Source organism: Ochotona curzoniae, unplaced genomic scaffold (genome assembly GCF_017591425.1).
Source record: "Ochotona curzoniae isolate NIBS_2020 unplaced genomic scaffold, NIBS_Ocur_1.0 contig_899, whole genome shotgun sequence".
Taxonomy (NCBI): domain Eukaryota; kingdom Metazoa; phylum Chordata; class Mammalia; order Lagomorpha; family Ochotonidae; genus Ochotona; species Ochotona curzoniae.
This window is the reverse complement of record NW_024466605.1, coordinates 7,404,579-7,424,831: the sequence shown is the minus strand read 5'-3', so window position 1 is coordinate 7,424,831 and position 20,253 is coordinate 7,404,579. Positions and strand designations below refer to the sequence as shown.

Below are 20,253 nucleotides of genomic sequence, written 5' to 3'. Positions count from 1 at the left end.
TTTTCTAAGCACATCAGCCCAAAGCTAGATCAGTAGTGGAAACAACCAGGACTTGAACCAGTGCCCATATGGGATGGCAGGACTGCAAGTGGAAGATTAATGTGCTGTGCCATTGTGCCAGCACATATTTGCTACTTTTAAAATTTTTGTACAAAGAGAACGTAAGTCCCAGTTTGTGATCAACAATCCTAAATCTGTAAATTGGATGGTAATTTTTTTTAACCTGCAATTGATGGAAATTATGTTCAATCCAATTTACTTTAACTAGTTAATGACCAAGGTGTTCTTGCTAGGGGGTATTAATATAAGGTTTTGGTTCCACTAAATATGTATCCCAAATTGGTGCTTTTCATTTTCAGTGTGTCATAGCTACCATTGCTTTTGGAATGGGCATTAATAAAGCTGATATTCGCAAAGTCATTCATTACGGTACTCCCAAGGAAATGGAATCCTATTACCAGGAAATTGGTAGAGCTGGCCGGGATGGACTTCAGAGTTCTTGTCACCTACTGTGGGCCGCGGGAGACATGAACTTGAATAGGTAAAAACGTTTATTGCTTCCAACTTACATATTCCCTTCTAAGAAGGTGTTCAAGTCAGTGTCCAAAATTTCAAGTGATTTGTGAGTGCATTTAAAGTAAGAAACAAACAGAGGACTCTAAGAAGATCCTGTAGATATGTTTGAATTTTACTGCTGTGAAAGAAATTACAATTGTGTTAACTTCTATGAAGATACAATACAACAATACTTGTTGTATTGTCTCATTCAGTAGTGAGAGTGTGTAATGATATGTTGTGTTTACTGAGTATATATGGTCTGGTAATACCTTTTTAAGGAAGTGAGAGTTAAGTTGAAATTGGCAAAAAAAAAAAAGGGAGATTTATATAATTGGCAAAAACATTTGATATGTATTTTTGAACTCTTCCTTGTTGAAGTAGAAGTAGCTTTTGTAATATAGACAAAATGAAATCATCCCCTTGTGCAGAATAATCCTCTTTTTTCTTTTGACACCAATGTTAATATCAATTTAAACTGATTGGATAGAATACAGTTGCGTATCTACTGTTAAAATTGGAATACATCAAACATAAGTTGATTCATCCCAGTTATGATTTAATTCACAGTTGTAAAAGGTACTAAGGACATCAGCAGCTTATATTTTATATTGTGTTTTTTTGGGCTCATCAATATAGTTTCTATTTATCTGGGTCTTAAAAGATATTTTAAATAGTTATATCATTTAGATTTAATAGGAAATACTAGTAATTAGCAATCAAATAGTATCAGATTGCTCTGACCTGTCCTAAGGGAAATTAGACTTCAATCATTCAGTGAAAAATAAACTGAGTAAGGATTGAGGATGGATTTGTGTGATTGTAGTAACATCTCATCTAGGGAAAAACAAACAAACAAACCAAAAAAAAAAAAAAACCTCAACGAAACGGCCAAGAATAAGTGAGAATCTCTAGGTCTCAGCTTTGAAGATCACTGTAATTCAAAATTTCAGTTCCAATTTTGAGACTCAGAGACTGTCCAATCATCATGCAGTAATTATGTAAGTATTTGTTATTGGTGAAGCCATGTCATAAGCAATGTCCCAATGCCTATACTTACTTGTTGTATTGTCTTACATGCCCAACCAAATAACTCTTCAAATATTTTCTTTCAATGGAATAATTTACAAAACAGTATTACCTCCATAAATCTTTCACTGGCTCCAACTGAGTCCTGTTAAAGACATTGTTTTCAGACATTTCAAGAAGCTTTTGAATTGTATATATGCTGTGGAATAGTGCATTTTAATTATTTTTATAGTCCCACAAGAAGAATAAGTATTAATTTGATTTGCTATTAGAGATTTACTATTTTATTTTCTCAAATTTGTTATTGACATGGATGGGATTAAATGTAGTTCCATGCCCATATGTGATGCTGGCACTGCAAGGCGGAGGATTAGCCAGTTATGTGGGCCCCTACTGTGATTATACTTGATCTAGGAACTAGAGTCAGCAGTAGAACCAGACGGTGGTTGGAGTCAGGTGATGATCTGGAAAAGCCTGGTGATTGGTGGTATCAAAATACAAGAAAGCTTTTAAAGTAACTGATCATTTGTGCACTTTGCTTTTCCAGAACTTCAGAGTTGTACAGATTTATTTTGCTCAGTCAGAAAGCTAGATAGTCAGTGTGTTAGTGGGCGAGGTCCATCTTGCTGAGGATAAGTATTATCACTTGGATATTACCAGTAAATCATTGTGTGCTTTTGAAATACCTGACACCTATTCAGTCTAGACTTTTACTTATTCTTGAAAGGTACAAGGCCATTTAGGAGATTGTCATCATCTGGTATTTGGTATTCATGGGATTTCTTCACAGAAGATGGGAAATGAACAGAGTCAGGATGAGTTATAACAGCATTGACTTCTTAAAAAATGAATAAACATTTTTAGTTTTATTTAACAGTTTGATCAATTCAGTTTTATGTCATAAATCAACATTTTTGAGAACTTTAGGGTTCATCATAACTTTTTAAAGGCAGTTAAAGAACTGATTTCTGAGCATAAGTAGGATTCTTTCAAAAGTAATTTTCAAAACAAAAAAAATTTCCTTATCTCTTGTGGGTAACATTGATTCACAAGGAATATGAGAGATGTGTCTGAGTGACAGAAGTAACTTTTTTAAATTTAGTTTTTTAAAGCATATTATCTTAAGTTGAAATACAATAATTGTACGTATCTTATGATACAGTATGACATTTAATAGTTACATACAGTGTGTCATGATCCCATCAGAATAACTTGTGAATCACCTCAAACATCTATCATCTCCTTGTGCCGAATGGTCTCTATTACCTGTTTGGAAGCATGCAGTTAATTGCTGACAGTCACAGTTATTCAGCTCGCTTTAACCTGTCAATAACCATTTTGGTCCATCTTTCCTTCCTTTGTTCTTTTCCAACCTCTGATGACCATGATCTCATTCTCGTCTTTGGGATCAACATTTTAGCTTCCACATAAAAATGAGATCTTTTTCTTTTTCTAACTCACTTCACTCAACATATGTCCTGTGGTTTCACTCATAATGCCGCAAGTGACAGAATTTCTTTTTGTAGCCGTGTAATGTTCTATTTTATATGTATAACACATTTTTTTATCCTAACCATTGATAGAAATCTAGATTGATTCCATTCCTTGGCTCTTGTGAATAGTGCTTCAATAAATACACGAGAGAAGATGTGTCTGACATACTTTGGTTCTTTCGGATACGTACTCAACAGTGGGATTGCGGGTCACTGTATAGTAGTGCTTTAAAGGAACGTCTGCACTGTCTCCTGCAACATTTGAACTGGTTTACATCTTCACCAATAGTGTATGAGAATTCTTATTTCTCCACATCTTCATTTCCATTTGATACTGTTCCTCTTTTTGATAGTAATTGTCCTAACTGGAGTGAGATGGTATCTCTCATTCTGCTTTGGATTTGCACTTCCCTGATGATTAGTGATGCTGAATGTTTTTCATGTACTTGTTGACATTTGCATATCCCCTTTTAAGAAATATCTGTTCATGTCATTTGTCCATCTTACTATTTATTAAATCTTATTTATTTATTTATTTGAAGGAGAGAGTGACATGGGGTGGGGCCTGCAGGGCATGTAGAGAGAGATTGATCTGTTTGTTAGCTCACTTCTGAAATGGCCACGATGGCTGGGAGTCATCTAGGATCCTGGAGCTTCATTCAGGTCTCTCATAGTGGTGACAGGGGCCTAAGTACTTATGCCATTCTCCAGTGCCTTCCTAGATGCATTAGCTGGAACTTTATCAAAAGCGTAGCAGCTGTGCTTCTAACTGGTGCTCTGATATGGGAAGCCAACATTAAAGATGATAGCCTAGTTCACTATGCCATGTCAGCCTAATTTGCTCACTTGAAAACCAGACTTAAAAAAAAAACAACTATTGAGTTGTTTGAGTTCTTATGTTCTCTGGTTTTTAATTCCTTATTGGGTACATGGTTTCAGACTTTTTTTCCATTCTGTAGGTTGTCTGTAAAATCAATTGTTATCTTTGCTAATATTGAATTTTTAGTTTGATATAATATTGTTTGTCAATTTTTGCTTTTGTTATTTGTTTTGGGGGTCACTTTTTTTTTTATATTATTATTGTTGCTTACATTGTATTATGTAGTACAGCTCCATAGGCGCTGGGGATTCCCCCCACCCCTCCCACACCCCTCCCCCCATGGTGGATTCCTCCACCTTGTTGCATAACCATAGATCAAGTTCAGTTGAGATTCATTGCTTGCAAACACATGCCTAGCATAAAGTTCCGTGTCCTATTGTCCAGATAAGTTCAGTGGCCTCTTGGGGAGACCTTCTATGGTCTGAAGATAGGTCTAACAGAGTAAAGATCCGGTCAGTTAAAAGCCCCAACAAGGCCTCAGTATCATTATACAACATTATGGAATTAATTGACATAGTATTGGGTAAACAATATGTTAAAAATAATGCAAGTTCCATTCTTCGAGACATCTGGGTTGAGACAGTATCAATGACAGGTTCAAAAAATAACAAACAACCAAACAAAAATTACACATTAAATCAAGGCAAACATGTGGTATCTAATCTTTTGGGATTCACTCATTTCCCTTAGCATTATAGTTTCCAGTTGTGCCCATTTAGCCACAAAGAACTGCATTTTGTTTTTTTTAATAGCTGAGTAGTATTCCATGGAGTAGATGAACCAAAGCTTTCTTATCCAATCTTCTGCTGATGGGCATTTTGGTTGCTTCCATGTTTTTGCAATTACTGATTGTGCTGCAATGAACATAGGGATGCATGTTGGTTTGTCGTAAAACAGGTGTTTTGGATATATTCCTAGGAGTGCTATTGCTGGGTCATATGGTATGCAGATTTTGAGTTGTTTGAGTGTTCTCCAGACTGATTTCCATAGAGGCTGTACCAATTTGCAGCTCCACCAGCAGTGGAGTAGGGTTCCCTTTTCCCCGCATCCTCGCCAGCAGGCGTTGTTGGTGTTCTTGTTTATGTGGGCCAATCTTGCTGGTGTTAGGTGGTACCTCATCGATGTTTTAATTTGGATTTCCCTTATTGCTAGGGAGCTGGAACATTTTTTCATATGTTTGTTTGCCATTTGGATTTGTTCCTTTGTGAAATGTTTGCCCATTTCCCGTGCCCATTTCTTGAGTGGCTTGTTCGTTTTGGTTTTTTGGTTGTTTTGAAGTTCTTTGTATATCCTGGAAATTAGCCCCCTATCGCCTATATCGTGTGCAAAGATCTTCTCCCACTCTGTGGGTTGCTTTTTTACTTTGTTGATTGTTTCCCTTGCTGTACAGAAGCTTCTTAGTTTGATGAGGTCCCATTTGTTTATTCTGTTCTCAACTGCTATTGCTTTTGGTGTCCTTCTTAGAAAGTTGGGACCTACTCCTAGGTGTTGCAGGGTATTTCCTACATTTTCTTGCAAGAGTTTGAAGGTTTCTGGATGTAGGTTTAGGTCTTTTATCCATGTAGATTGGATCTTGGTGTATGGTGATAGATGTGGGTCTATCTTTTTGTTTCTACAGGCTATCAGCCAGTTGTCCCAACAACATTTACTAAAGAGGCCTTCCCACTTGCTTGAGTTGTCATTGGTCTTTTTGTCAAAGATTAATTGGTTGTATTTGTGTGGGTTCCCTTTTGGAGCTTCTATTCTATTCCATTGATCTTCCTTTCTGTCTTTGTGCCAGTACCAGGCTGTTTTGATAACCACTGCTCTATAGTATGTCCAGAGGTCCGGGATTGTGATTCCCCCTGCTAACTTCTTATTTTTCAGGATGGTTCTAGCTATTCGTGGTTTTTTGTGTTTCCAGATGAACTTTTGAATCATTGTATCCAGTTCCGTGAAGAATGTTTTGGGCAATTTGATTGGAATTGCATTGAAAATGTATATTGCTTGTGGCAGTATAGACATTTTAATGATATTGATTTTGCCTATCCAGGAGCACGGGATGTTGTTCCATCTTTTGAGGTTTTGTTCAATTTCCTTTTTAAATAGTTTGTAGTTTTCTTCGAATAGGTCTCCTACGCTTTTGGTTAGATTTATTCCCAAATACTTCATACTTCTCTCAGCTATTTTGAATGGTATCCTGTTGGTTAGATTTTCTTCCATCTTGGTGTTATTTGCGTACACTATGGCTGTTGATTTTCGTTCGTTAATTTTGTACCCCGCCACTCTGCCAAACTCTCGTATAAGTTCTAGCAGCTTCTGTATTGAGTCTCCTGGTTTTTCTATGTATAGGATTATGTCATCTGCATATAGTGAAAGCTTGACTTCTTCGTTTCCTATACGTATGCCTTTGATTTCTTTTTCTTGTCTTATGGCCTCTGCAAGTACCTCTAGGACTATGTTGAATAGCAGTGGTGATAGCGGGCACCCTTGTCTTGTTCCAGATCGCAGTGGGAAGGGTTCTAGCTTTTCTCCATTCAGTATGATACTGGCGTTGGGTTTTTCATAAATTGCTTTGATTATGTTGTGGATTTTCCCGTCTATGCCTACTTTGGCTAGAGTTTTTAGCATGAAGAGGTGTTGGATTTTGTCGAAGGCTTTTTCTGCATCTATTGAAACTATTATGTGGTTCTTGTTTTGCAGTTTTTGGATATGGTTTATAACATTTATGGATTTCCGAATATTGAACCATCCCTGCATTCCAGGGATGAATCCTACTTGATCCGGATGAATGATCTGTCTGATGATTTTTTGAATTCTATTGGCTAGGATTTTGTTGAGAATTTTAGCATCAATGTTCATCAGAGAAATAGGTCTGTAGTTTTCCTTCTCTGATGGTTCTCTGTCCGGTTTTGGGATTAAGGTGATGTTGGCTTCATAGAATGGGGGGTCACTTTTATAATATCTTTGCCTAGACCAATGCCCTGAAACATTTCCTCTGTGTTTTTGGAATGACAATAAATAGTAGCAAAGTTGCTAAATCAGCTTTACATAGTCCTATGGATATTTTTAATTGACAGGCACCTGCTTATGGAGATACGTGATGAGAAGTTTAGATTATACAAATTACAGATGTTGGCGAAGATGGAAAAATACCTTCATTCCAGCAGATGTAGGCGTCAGTATGTATTATTTTATATCATTAATAACATGGATTTATGGATGATACCCTTTTAAGATAAATGTTTTGCTAAGTAATTTATCATATTTTAGAAACTATTTAATTTATGTTATGTGTAAACTGAGTTTAAAGGCAAAGCTTCTTTATGTCTAGTAAACAGAAGTCAAATAATGTAGTTCCAGGTGAATCAATCGATGATGATTTTACCTCATTATTTCTGGCAGTGAATTTAACGTGTACATGTTCTGTTCTTTTCTCGAATAGGATTATCTTGTCTCATTTTGAGGACAAGCAACTGCGAAGAGCATCGTTTGGTATAATGGGAAGTGAAAAGTGCTGTGATAACTGCAGATCCAGGTAAAGGTTTGTTCTTACAGGTGTACATTCTAGAAGTGTGTATTTATTTATTTTCATTTAATGTTTAATTGAATCTTTGTTGAATGAGATGTACTCTAGTGTTTTAAAGTAATTCATTTGTTTTAGTGCAAGACAAGGCAAACTATATCAGAATGTTTTCATTTATAAAGTAATAAAATGGTAGACATAAATCTAAAGTTATTGATGTTTATATTACATGTAAATGACCTCATAAAAAAGTGACCCTATCCTACATGCTGACTTTAAGAAATTCTCTACAAGTATAATTATATAGGTAGATTTTTAAAAAATGAAATGTTCCGTATATCATAAAAACCCTGACCAAAAGCAAGTTGGATCTGTTATTTTAAGATGAGGCTATAGAGACCTCAGAGCATAGACTATTACCATGGATAAATAAGGATGTTACATGATGCCAAAGAGGCAGTTCATCAGTGTATCCATCTGGGTTCTGCAGACAAACAGGACCGCTGATGATATAAAATGGGGCTGAAAATGGAGCAAGGGAAAGAAGAGTTGGGGACTAATTTTAATGAGTGGGCTAACAGAATGATGGGAGCTGGCAAGTCCGAAATCCTCAGGTTGACAGGCTGGATACTTGGGTAGAAGTTGATGTTTTATTTGTTGAGTCTCTTTACTTATGATCAACTGACTGTAAATGTTGATCACATACACTCGACATATTTTTTTAAAGGTTTGTTTATTTTTATGGAAAGGCAGATATACAGACAGGAGAAGGTATAGAGAAACATCTGGTTCACTCCTCAGGTGGTCACAAGAGTAAGAGCTGAGCTGATCTAAAGCCAGGAGCCAGGAGCTTCTTCTGGGTCACCCACGTGGGTGCAGGGTCCCAAGGCTTTGGGCCGTCCTCCACTGCTTTCCCAGGTCACAAGCAGGGAACTGGATGGGACGTGGAGCAGCTAGCACACAAACTAGCAGTCATAGGAGATCCCAGCACTTGCAAACTGAGGATTTAGCCACTGGGCTATCATACTGGGCCCTTTCACTAGATATTTTTTTGCACTAATACCTAGTCAGTGTTTAGCAAAACTGTTGAGCACCATAGCCTAGTCAACTTGACATATGAAATTAACAACACAACTGAGAAGACACTATCCTATATGTACATACTTAGTAAATAGTGCACATACTTTACAAATAGACCAACAGAACTGAATGGAGAAGTGGAGAAATCTGCAACTGTGGTTGTCATTTAGTAGTCAATAGAGTTGGTAGACAATAATTAGTAAATTGGTACAAAGAGTGAGCAGGACTTTCAGCGTCTCGCATCCAAATGACTTTCATTGAACACTCCCTCATCAGCAACAGAGTGCACATTATTTTCTAATGTAGATCAAACAGTCACAAACAGGGATCATATTCTGGCTCAAATAACCTTATATATTTTAAAGATTTGTACAAAGTATTTTTTTTAATGTAACATAATTAAAATTAGAAAGCAATAGCAGAAAGGTAACATGAAGGCCTCCAAACCTTGGAAATTAGATAACATACTTCTGAATAATCTGTGGTTGTAGAGGAAGTCTCAAGGCAAAACAGGAAATATTTTGAATTGAATGAAATGAAAATACATTATGTATGGGATGGAACTAATGCATTAATGGAAGGAAGATTATAGCATTAAATACTTATAAAAGAAGAAAGATTTCAAATCAGTAATTAAACATTGAGTGTAAGAAACAAGCAAGTAAAGACAAAAGAAACCAAGAGCTAACAGGAAGAAGGAAATAATAAAGAGCATAATCAATAAAGAGACAACAGAGAAATACAAAAATATTGCAACCCACTTAATGTAAAGGTCAATAAAATTGATATAAACTTCCAGCAAGACTGACAGAACGGAAATGCTGATTACAGTATCAGGAAGGAAGGGAGAATTCACCACAGACCGCAGACATCGAAAGGGACACGAGGGAACGCTTTGAACAATTCAGTGGATGTAAATTCAATAAGTTAGATGAAATGGAACAAATCTTTGATAACATCATCCTAACAAAACTCACATTGGGGCCCAGCTCAGTAGCCTAATAGCTAAAGTGCTTGCCTTGCATGTGCCAGGATCCCATTTTGGCTCCGGTTTGTATCCTGGCTGCTCCACTTCCCATCCAGCTCTCTGCTAGTAGCCTGAGAAAGCAAATCCCAAAGCTTTGGGTCCCTGCACCCACGTGGGAGACCCAGAGGAAGCTCCTGGCTCCTGTCTCCGGATTGACTCAGCTCCGGCCATTGCAACCACTTGGGGAGTGAACCATCAGATGGAGGACCTACCTCTCTATCTCTCCTCCTCTCTGTATATCTGACTTTCCAATAAAAATAAATAAATCTTTAAAAAAATACCAATCAGCTAAGCAAACTATTGATGGGATCACAAGAATAACCTTAAGCAATTTCTGTTTCCCTCAACATGTTAATATATCTGGGATAGTGAATGTATTCTTATGTTAATCCAAATATGGGTATAATTAAGGGAAGCAATTAAGTGGCTGAACTGCATTGCCTGATTTTTCTTTAAGGAATCCTTTTGATCTCAGCGTATTTAAAATATTCTCATTTGTGTCAGATAATTTCAAGTGTCCCTAAATGGATAACTTAGAGAATTTGCCTTCCTAGTCTCTATAATTGAAAAATTTACAATCTTTGATTATGTTTTATGGCCATTGGAGTTTAAATTGTCAATTTATTGCACAGGAAATTTTCTGTTTTTAAGTTAAAGTGTTTTGGGACCAATTTGTTTTTCCAAACATAAACTAGTGTGGAAGTTTGGCATTTGTAGAATCCATTCAGCGGTACCTTCCAAGCTGTAATCCTCCGAGTTGGCTTGCTTGATGCTTTTCCTCTTCTTCCAACATGCTCCTATGAAGCGTGGCTAGGATTAAGAATCATCAACATGACCTCATCATGGTTCAGGTCCTCGCCTTGAATGTGCCAGGATCCCATATGGGCGCCAGTTCTAATCCTGGTAGCTCCACTTCCCATCCAGATCCCTGGCTGTGGCCTGGGAAAGCAGTCGAGGATGGCCCAAAGCCTTGGGACCCTGCACTCACATGGGATACCCGGAAGAAGTTCCTGACTCCTGGCTTTAGATCTGCACAGCATTGGCTGTTGCAGCTGCTTGGGAAGTGAATCATTGGACGGAAGATCTTCCTCTCTGTCTCTCCTCCTCTCTGTACATCTGCCTTTCCAATAAAATAAATAAGTCTTAAAAAAAATCATCATCAACATAATGTCATATGCCTCATGGCTTAATTTTCCTGTATGACAGTCTCCACATGCTTTTGGTGCTAATGAATTTTATTTGTAGTTTCTGAAGTAGTTACAGGATGTTGTTACTTGGCTAATTATTATGCTATGTCTTTTTATTTCTAATGGCACATGTGCCATCTAAATGTCCTTATTATATCATTGTTTGTACTTAGATTGGGAGGTTGTCATTCTGTTGATGACTCGGATGATACCTCACAGGACTTTGGTCCACAAGCATTCCAGCTGTTATCTGCTGTGTCCATCCTAGGGCAAAGATTTGGAATTGGAGTCCCAATTTTATTTCTCCGAGGATCTGTGAGTATATCCTTGTGACTCATACTACACTTTCTTTCAGAAGTTTACTCTGTTCCGACTGCAGCTATTATAATTCAGAGTCATATTAAATTTATGTTGAACACTGCAAACATTGCTTAGAACCAGCCTGTGTGTGTCACCTCCACTCTGGCAGCTCAGTCTGGAGGCACCCTAGTGGGTTATCACATTGCCCTTGGGTGACTCCCTAGGCCGGGCTGTCTTAGAATAATTAAGGAAAGTTAACTCTCACTGTGTCAAGGGACTGCTGGACAAAATTAGATATTTTGGTGTCTTGGAAAGTGTTAAATTCCTTAGAAAAACTTCAGTTTTCATTTGTAAATGTCTAAGTTAAGTAATATGACTTGGCAGTGTATTATCTCTTCCCTTGATTTCTGTTTCCTATCTCAGGATCCTGGACTTCTAAGAAAATTATTATTGTTTTGCTTTACCAGTGAATTAATAGTTCAATTTAACGCTCTCTTTTTAAAAAATATTCTGTGCACCAGCATTATGCTAACAACTATAGGTGCAAATATGAAAAAGACGTGCCCCTTGTAATCATCAGGCTTTTTCTGTATTCCTTTTGTTTGTGTTATTCTTGATTTAGAAGTCCATAAAATGAAACTTAGTCTGTGGGTTGAGTAAATCAAGAATGGAGATAGAGGCTACTATGTGAATGCGTACATTCATAAAAATATGTAAAATAGAGATTAGAAATCTCCTTTTTATGCAGAATTTAACAAGTAATTTAACAAATATGTTAAATACTCACATGCTTAATATGAATGCTTATTTTTCCAAGTTTTTAATTTGTTTAGGGAGGAGTATATCATACTAGTTGTGAAATATTTTCAGTGAAGCGTGTAACACCTAGGCTAACTTTTCAGGTGCTGATGTCTTTAGGATTTGAATGGGGTTCCAATTTTGCTTTTCAATTGCAGCTTGACTAGCAGTTCAATAGAAGTGTTGCCTAAAGAACTTGGTTTCAGCTGCTACACCTTATGCCATATTTTTTTGTTAAAAAACAAATGTAAGTTCAAAAGACAGGTTAGGCTCTAAATGATATGTTTAAAGATTTCTTTTATCAGCTTTGAAACTTGGGTTTTTGACTATGTGGTTTATAAAAATTACCTGTTTTTAGTTTAGTCTAGCCCAAGCATATCCAGTATCAACAAATAGGTATTAAGTGGGCTCCTAGACAAACTTGAACTGGTCACAAGAGGGATCAGATTTCAGCTATTATTTGAAAACCAAGTCCGACTGCGTATACCAGCAATCTCTTCTGGGAGTCCCCAAATTAAGAAGTTGATCCTGTGTGAAATTTTATACTACCCTTGCTAGATGAAAGTGTGAAACTTTTTAAAAAGTACCAGTTAATGAAAACTTACAGACACTAACCTCACTGAACCTAAGACAAGTGTTCCCTTGCTTCCCAGTGACCTTGGATCTGTTGGGATGTTACTGTAAAATGTGTAATTCTAATTCCTTTGAGGATTTAATGAATTGTTCCCTTTAACCACTTTAGGAAAATTTAGCACCTTTGTAGACAATTTTGATTGGCAAAATGATGTGTAACAAATTGAAAACTGTTGGAGTCTTAGTTGAAGAGATAGTGAGTACAACAAATAAAACTTCAGTAGCACACAATTCTTACCTCTCATATAAGGAGTTAAAAACTAGTATAAAACTAATATGCAGCCTATCCAGAAGTTTGTAAGTGGGTTAAAAAGTTTGCAAAGCACATCTGTTTGGAAGTTAAGTAGCAGAAGTGCCACCGAGGTTTGTGGCTATTTAAGTAGTGCGAACATCTAAAGTCCTGAAATGCCTCATGTGAATATGTGATAAGATATTCAGTGACCCTAATTTTATAGAGTACAAGACAAAACCACAGTCATGAATTTGCTCTCCCAGGAAAATAAGTGGAACATTTTTCCTGGTCATGTTACTGACGTGTGAAACATTATCATGGCTCTAGAACCAGGGAACACTTTTTAATAAAACTTTTTTTAAAAGATTTTTTTAATTGGAAAGTCAGACATTCAGAGAGAAGGAGAAACAGAGAGGAAGAACTTCTGTCCACTGATTTCACTCCCCAGGTGGCCACAGTGGCTGGAGCTGAGCCGATCTGAAGCCAGGAGCCAGGAGCTTCTTCTGGGTCTTCCACATGGGTGCTGTTTTCACTTTTAAGATTTAATAAAGGGTTGTTAACTACAAACATTGAAAGCCAATGTTATTTTTGTTTTTTAAGACATTTATTGGTTTGAAGGCAGAGGTTAAAAGAGGAAGGGGAATGTATCCCTTAGCTGTTTCACCCTCAGTGCTTGTGCTGAGGCCTCTTGCCTGCTGTAATCGCTATCAATAAATGAGTGTTTTTTGATGCCTACACAGCTGGTAGATATGTGCTGGGCTGTCTGCTGACCCTTGCTTATCCAAGCAGACAGTAGTCATGGAGTAGCCTTTGGTCACTCCATGCTGTGCATGTTGTACAAATATTCATCTGATTAGCAGAGCTTAAATTGCATTTAGAATCCTGGGCGAGGGTGAGTTTGGGAGTAGTGTTTGTGACTTCCCAGATTCTGCAGAAAAAGAAGCTATAGTAGATATAGATTAGAATGATCCTTGAATTACGGTATGCTATATTCACTGTGAATACCTTGAACAGGAAAATGAGCTACAGAGCCCTACTACTACTGTACACATGCAAGCGGTGGGTGAGAGTGCAAACCGAATGGGAAGGTATAGTGAATGAAGGTTCGGGAGGGTCTTGTACATTAGATTCCCAGAACCTTTGGCGAGAAAGAGTCTACCAGAGGAATTTTTTCTTTACTATAAAAAAATCTACTTCAAAACCACCAGCTAGTTAGCATGCACTTGTTTTCCCTGGTATTTCTTAGTAAAGCAGATGACTCATAAATGGTTAAATATATGTTACAGTGAATGATAAACAAAAGCATAGTAAAAGTAGCCCAGCACTGGAAGCCATTAGTGGTTGCATGGCTTTATGGGGCTCACCAGTGATTAGCCATTGAGTTGCATTGCCTTTAATACTCCTGGCTCCAGTCTTGTACTGATGGTGATGGTTACTGTTTTCAAATGCCATTTGAATATGTTAATCCAAGGTCTAAGTAATAAAGGTTAAGAATTCCAAGCACATATGCAACCATAAACATTGGGAAGTGCATCTGAATTTTGTAATACACAGTTGTTCACAACAGAGAAGAAACCATGTTTTAGTGACATTGATTTATGAGTTGACTGTTCAGCCTAAGCAGGATGTACGTAAAACTTTTGCAAATGTTTGAAGCTAAAATGTATTGATCCAGAGAATCAATAGATAAATTTGTGTTTTTGCTTGGTCTGTTTAAGCATCTTTACACATTGATTTTATTCCTAATTTCAGAGTTCTCAGCGTGTGGCAGATAAATACCGCAGTCACCGTTTCTTTGGCATTGGCAAGGATCAGACAGAGAGTTGGTGGAAGGCTTTTTCCCATCAGCTTATCAATGAGGGATTCTTGGTAGAAGTTCCTGGCTCCAGCAAATTTATCAATATTTGCACCCTCACAGAAAAGGTAAGCCATGTGAAAAGGTAAGTCTGTGCTTTGGACTGAACTCCTCTCAGTGTATCTGAACAGGTTCTTCTTGCTTCCCACAGGGCAGAGTCTGGCTTGATCATGCCAAGGCAGAATCTCCTCAGAGGCTAGTCCTTCCTGTCCCTGAAAAGCTGTGTCCCAGGACGTGTCACCTGCCAAGGTTCTTTTCTCAGTGTTTTGTTTGTTTTGTTTTTTTAACTTCTGGAGTCGTGTTGCTATATAAATGGTTTCCATTATGCTGATTTGCAAGCATCACATAGGTAAAAAGAGTTACCTGTTTGTCCCTGCGTTCTTAACTTTAGTCAGCTTGGAGACCAGGGGCTGTGGGAATAAGATCCCTGAACGCTCTCCTGGTTAGCAGAGAGTACCTGACCAGTCCTTCCCACTGATGGGCAGACATAGCACTGAGATCACAGCTCAAGAATTGTATTTCCTTCTTGTGTGTACATATGTTGTCCTCCTTATAGGCTCTTTGCATGTTATTGATGATGTTTAAGTATTTCACACTTCTTCCTTTTCCGGGAAAAAAAATCAGCATAAAAAGTTATCAGTTCTAAAAGGGTAATGGGATCGCCTTTGTGTGTCTGAGAAATGTTTCATGAATTGGATAAGAGCATCTTAATATTTGAGATAATTTAATTTCACTGTTTTCCAGTTCTAAAACTATGTCTTCAGGCCATGAACAGCATTCCTCTGATCGAGTGCCAACTGAGCAGACAACAGAGAAGGTTTGTTTTAAAGAGGTGGTTTTTACTTATCTTATTCTTTATTGATATGCCTCCTGTTTTAATATTTTATATTCCAATTCCATTTCAGTTAAGAAAAATAACATGTATAAGATTAATGGCATTTAGTCATAAGCAGACTAAACTATACAATACATGATTTCTGGGAGGGGAAGGTAATGGAAGAATTAGAACTATTTGCGAGAAGGTAGCTGATTTTAGATCTCTTATGCCTGTTTTATAATTCATTTGGCTTGGAATTTTTATATATTATAATTTCTGCAGTTGACAGGAAACAGCCTGATTTATTCATGCATATATTCTGTCTCTGACACACACATGCGCACATGTGCACACGGTCACCACTTCTTGTCTTACATTAGATAACCGTTACTGTGTTTTAGAACATTCTTCTGATCATTGACTTTTCTGTAGTTTTGGGAAAAGTGGAATGCTGAGAGTATATTTTCTTTCTTTTTTTTTTTATAATGGAAAGTCACATATACAGAGGAGAGACAGAGAGAAGATCCATCCTTTGATTGATGCCCAAGCGGCTACAATGGCTGGAGCTGAGCCAATCCAAAACCAGGAGCATGGAGCCTCTTCTGGGGTCACCCAAGTGGTGCAGGGTCCCAAGCTTTTGGGCCATCCTTGACTGCTTTCTCAGGTCACAAGCAGGGAGCTGGATGGAAAGTGGGACTGCCTGGATTAGAACCGGCACCCATATGGTATTCCGGGCATGCAAGGCGAGGACTTTAGCCACTAGGCTACCACACTGGACCTGACAGTGTGTCTTCTAGCTGCCTTTAGAGTATTACCATTGATTGTTCCGGAGCCATTTTCAGATGATTTATTAGAGGACTTGGTTGGGGAGGACAATTGTTATAAGATTTTGTATTTTCTTCATATTTGAAAGTCTTTTTAGAAACTTATTTTTAAAAATGAATCTTTCTGTGTTTAAAACCAGTATAACTTGGAGAAGAAGTATTCTTACAAAGCAGCGGATAAAATCTCTTCTGGGAGCAGTGTTCCTCCAAAGAGGTAGAGTGTTAAATTTTTTCTGTGGTCATTTTGTCAGCTCTTTTTGTTTCTTTCCTAAAGACAAAAGACTAGCAAATAATTGGGCTATTTCATTGGAGAAAGGAAGCTTAAGTTAAAACATAAGACTCCAGTAACATTATTACGGTAGACCTGTGAAATGATAGTATTGATATTAACCTGAGATTAATTTGATAGTTAACCCATCTTAAGTTTGCCAGGCTCTGTGTTAAATGATCACCACTTTCAGAGTAATATCTTTTTTAGTTCTTAAAGCAGTCCATGACTTAGCTCTTGTAAGTCAGAATGCTCTAAGACTGTTACACACTTCATAATGGTTTGCTCGCATAAAGGGGCATTGCTTTGGATTTGAGAAAATATCTCCCTTAAAATCAGTTTCACAACTCAGTTTTGTTTGGTTGGGTGGAATGATTACTATGTTTTAGATAAATGAAAAGTTTTGGGGAATATGCAAAACAGCATTTCCAGCAAGTGTTAACAACATTTGGTCAGTTTTCACTAGGCTGCTCCTTAGTTCTGATGACTGTGGTAGTGTTGGGATTCAGTGGAGAATCAGACGTAGGCACTGGTGCCCCCCAGCGGCTGTCATCTAGCAGGACATCTGAGGAAGGGAGCACAAGCCACACCGAACTGGGGAGGCTAGAGCAGGGCTTCACACAAGTGATCCTTGGAGGCTGAGCTCAAGTTAGCGAGGTGGCTTGTATGGAAATCTCAGCAGAGGAGCGGCCCACCTATAAAAACCTGAAGGAAAAGAGGGTGTGTTGTGACTATGGGACTCAATGGTACGGCTGGAGATTCCCTTGTGGGGAGGGAGTAGTAGCAAAATGAAAGGCGGGGGAGTTTTATAGGAGTCAGAATAGCCTGCTCCCTCCAAGATTGTGAATTCTGGCAACAGGAAGATTGAGGAACTTTTCTTGATTCCTAATGTGTTTACCCACCTGTCCTCAAAAAGCAGGAACATGTTTAAATTTGGCATCTTTTATATGAGCTATTCTATACAGTTTGGTTTTCTTTTTTTTTAAGATTTTATTGTATTTTTTATTGGAAAGTCAGATATACATAGAAGAGGAGAGACAGGAAAATCTTCTCTGTGTTAATTCATTCCCCAAGAGGCCACAGCAGCAGGAGCTGAGCCAATCTGAAGCCAGGAGCCTGGAACTTCTTCCAGGTCTCCCACATGGGTGCAGAGTCCCAAGGCTTTGGGCCATCCTTGACTGCTTTCCCAGGACACAAGCAGGGAGCTGGATTGGGAAGCAGGGCTGCTGGGATTAGAATCAGCACTCATACGGGATCCCAGTGTGTGCAAGGCAAGGACTTTAGCTGCTAGACTATGGCGCTGGGCCCACAATTTGGTTTTCATAACTTTTTATGTCATGGAGAAATGCTTCTTACAGGAGTTGATTTTCCGTGTAGTTTGCCATCTGGCAATATTCATGAGAGGCTATTTGCTAACTCAATGTTTCTCTCCCTTTTAAAAAGTCAAAAGCTAAATTACTTCTGCCTTATACTTGTTTGGTTTTGGGAGGGGTGGGGGGAATCCCAGTGCCTATAAAACTGTATCACATAATACAATGTTATTAACAATAAAAAAAAAAAGAAAATTCTGAGTAATTTCATTAAGTCCCTTGCAATGCTCCCTACCAACCAAAAACCTGTGACATCACAGCAGGAATCATAAACTTCTATCACCATTGGTGCTAGAAAATATCTTGAAGACTATTTTCTTTCAGAGCTTTTGAGTGAGAAGGAAGAGGGGAACAGTCATTCTTAAGTACACTTACCTTGTGTGCGTAAGTGGCCTTTTAACCTTGCCATTGTAAAGACTGTAGCATTTGATTCAACACACTTGAAATCTAGGCTGTCTTCCATAACTGACTCACTGGTATTTTAAAGAATAAATGCTCGTGCTGACTTTAAAAGGCGTCCTATTTTTGATGATGAAATAAAAAGTAAACAAGAAGAAGGAGTAAATATGCTTGTTATGTATTTTAAATATTTTAGCATCATGATGCAGTCATCAGGAAAATCTTACAGTTGTTCGGAACCTGTTCCTTCAGCCCAGGAGCAGGAGACTCAGGTAAGGCTTTTTCAGGAAGGTTGGCTTGTGTGAGGATGCTCACTGCCCTGTGCGTGCTTACCATTCTGTGGCCTTTAAATTGCTCTTTAAGAATCTGAGATGGAGCTCATTTTTTTGTTGGTTTTTTTTTTTTTTCATCATAAGAAAAAATGTAGTATCTGAAGGTCTGAAAATAAAGCCTGGATTTTCTAGGGGCATCTTTTAAACTGTTGTTTTGTTTTGTTTTCAGACTGTATTATATCGCAAATTGGTGGAAGCAAGACAGAAACATGCCAATCAAAGGGATGTTCCTCCAGCTATTCTGGCAACAAATAAGATACTAATAGATATGGCCAAAATGAGGTAAACTGTCCACTTGATGTTTTGATTCATTCTTCTCTTTTAAGTAGATTTGTGAAATACGTTACATGACAGTATAACTGTGATATCAGCTGGCCCATCTGTGAATGACTCCCATACCCACCATGTGGCTAGGTTAATCTCTGCAAAGATTTAGTTCCTTGTTTCTGCGTGAAACAAAGCTAGATTTTCAGCAGCCGGATTCAACATAGAAAATTGCACTCATTATCTACTCCCTCTGCCTACATGCATTTCATCCAAATGCCAAAATGGAATCTTTTTGTTCTTAGTAATTCATTTTTGAAAGCTCTATTGTTGTTTTCAGTCCTCTAACCTTTATGCTTCTGTATTCCTCTGACTTCAGGAATTTTGAGATCTTTCCATTTACCTGTCCCTTATATAGGTGTCCTGGCTGCCTTCATTGTTTTAGACACCACCTTAAGTCAAACTATTTACCCTTGGCTTGTAACAACAGCCTGTTAAACAGCTCAGTCTGTAGTCCCTCTGTCCCATCTGCTGCCTGAGTGCAAAATTAGTCTTCCTTTGCCATGTTCCACTTCTGCTTAAGGACTTTTTCACTATCTTCATTTCTTAGCTTCTAAATCAAAGTCTGGGCCTGGCGTGGTAGCCTAGTGGCTAAAGTCCTTACCTTGCATGTTTTGGGATCCCATATGGATGCTGGTTCATATCCCGGTGGCCCTGCTTCCCATCTAACTCCCTACTTGTGGCTTGGGAAAACAGTTTAGGGTGTCCCAAAGCCTTGGGACCCTGCACCCGCTTGGGATACCTGGAAGAGGCTCTGGACTCCTGGCTTCAGCTCAGCTCTAGGGAGTGAATCAGCAAATGAAAGATCTTCTTCTCTCTTTCTCTCTGTAAAATCTGACTTTCTAATAAAAATGAAAAGAAGAGGGAGAAAAGGAAATCAAAATCCTCCATAGCTAGTACTGTGGCATAGCAAATTAAGCTGCTGCTTGCAGCTCTGGAATCCCATGTCTGAATTCAGCTCTCTGCATGGCAAGGCAGTGGATGATGGCCCAAGTACGGGGCTCCATCTGGGAGGCTAGGGTAGAGTTCCTCCTTGTCCCTGATTTCAGCCCAGACATTGTTTTGTCCATCTGGGGAATGACCAGTGGAGAGATCTCTTTCATTCCCCCTCTCTCTGATGGTCAACTAAAAAATTACAGTCTTTCCTTTATAAAATGAAATCTGCTTTTGAGATAGCAACCTGTATCCCTAAGATTATAGCAGCATAATTCACAAGAATTTGAGATGATTTATCTTACCTGATTTTTTTTTACCTGAATTTTTTTTTACTGTTTTTTGAACTCTCCCTTTTAATTTCCATATATTTATTTATAAGGTCATCTCTGCCTTATAATTTCTTTGATTC

The 20,253-nt window shown here is 38.1% G+C and overlaps 1 protein-coding gene across 1 annotated transcript in view; it reads left to right on the top strand.

Moving 5' to 3' along the window:
• Positions 1-20,253, top strand: part of WRN (WRN RecQ like helicase) — a 104,694-nt gene that overhangs the window by 61,909 nt on the left and 22,532 nt on the right. Inside the window, exons 20-29 of the mRNA XM_040994217.1 lie at positions 360-541; positions 7,017-7,118; positions 7,382-7,474; positions 10,930-11,071; positions 14,472-14,642; positions 14,726-14,823; positions 15,319-15,391; positions 16,356-16,429; positions 18,449-18,524; positions 18,754-18,866. Coding sequence (XP_040850151.1) covers positions 360-541; positions 7,017-7,118; positions 7,382-7,474; positions 10,930-11,071; positions 14,472-14,642; positions 14,726-14,823; positions 15,319-15,391; positions 16,356-16,429; positions 18,449-18,524; positions 18,754-18,866 — 1,124 coding nt within the window. The remainder of the gene's footprint in view (positions 1-359; positions 542-7,016; positions 7,119-7,381; positions 7,475-10,929; positions 11,072-14,471; positions 14,643-14,725; positions 14,824-15,318; positions 15,392-16,355; positions 16,430-18,448; positions 18,525-18,753; positions 18,867-20,253) is intronic.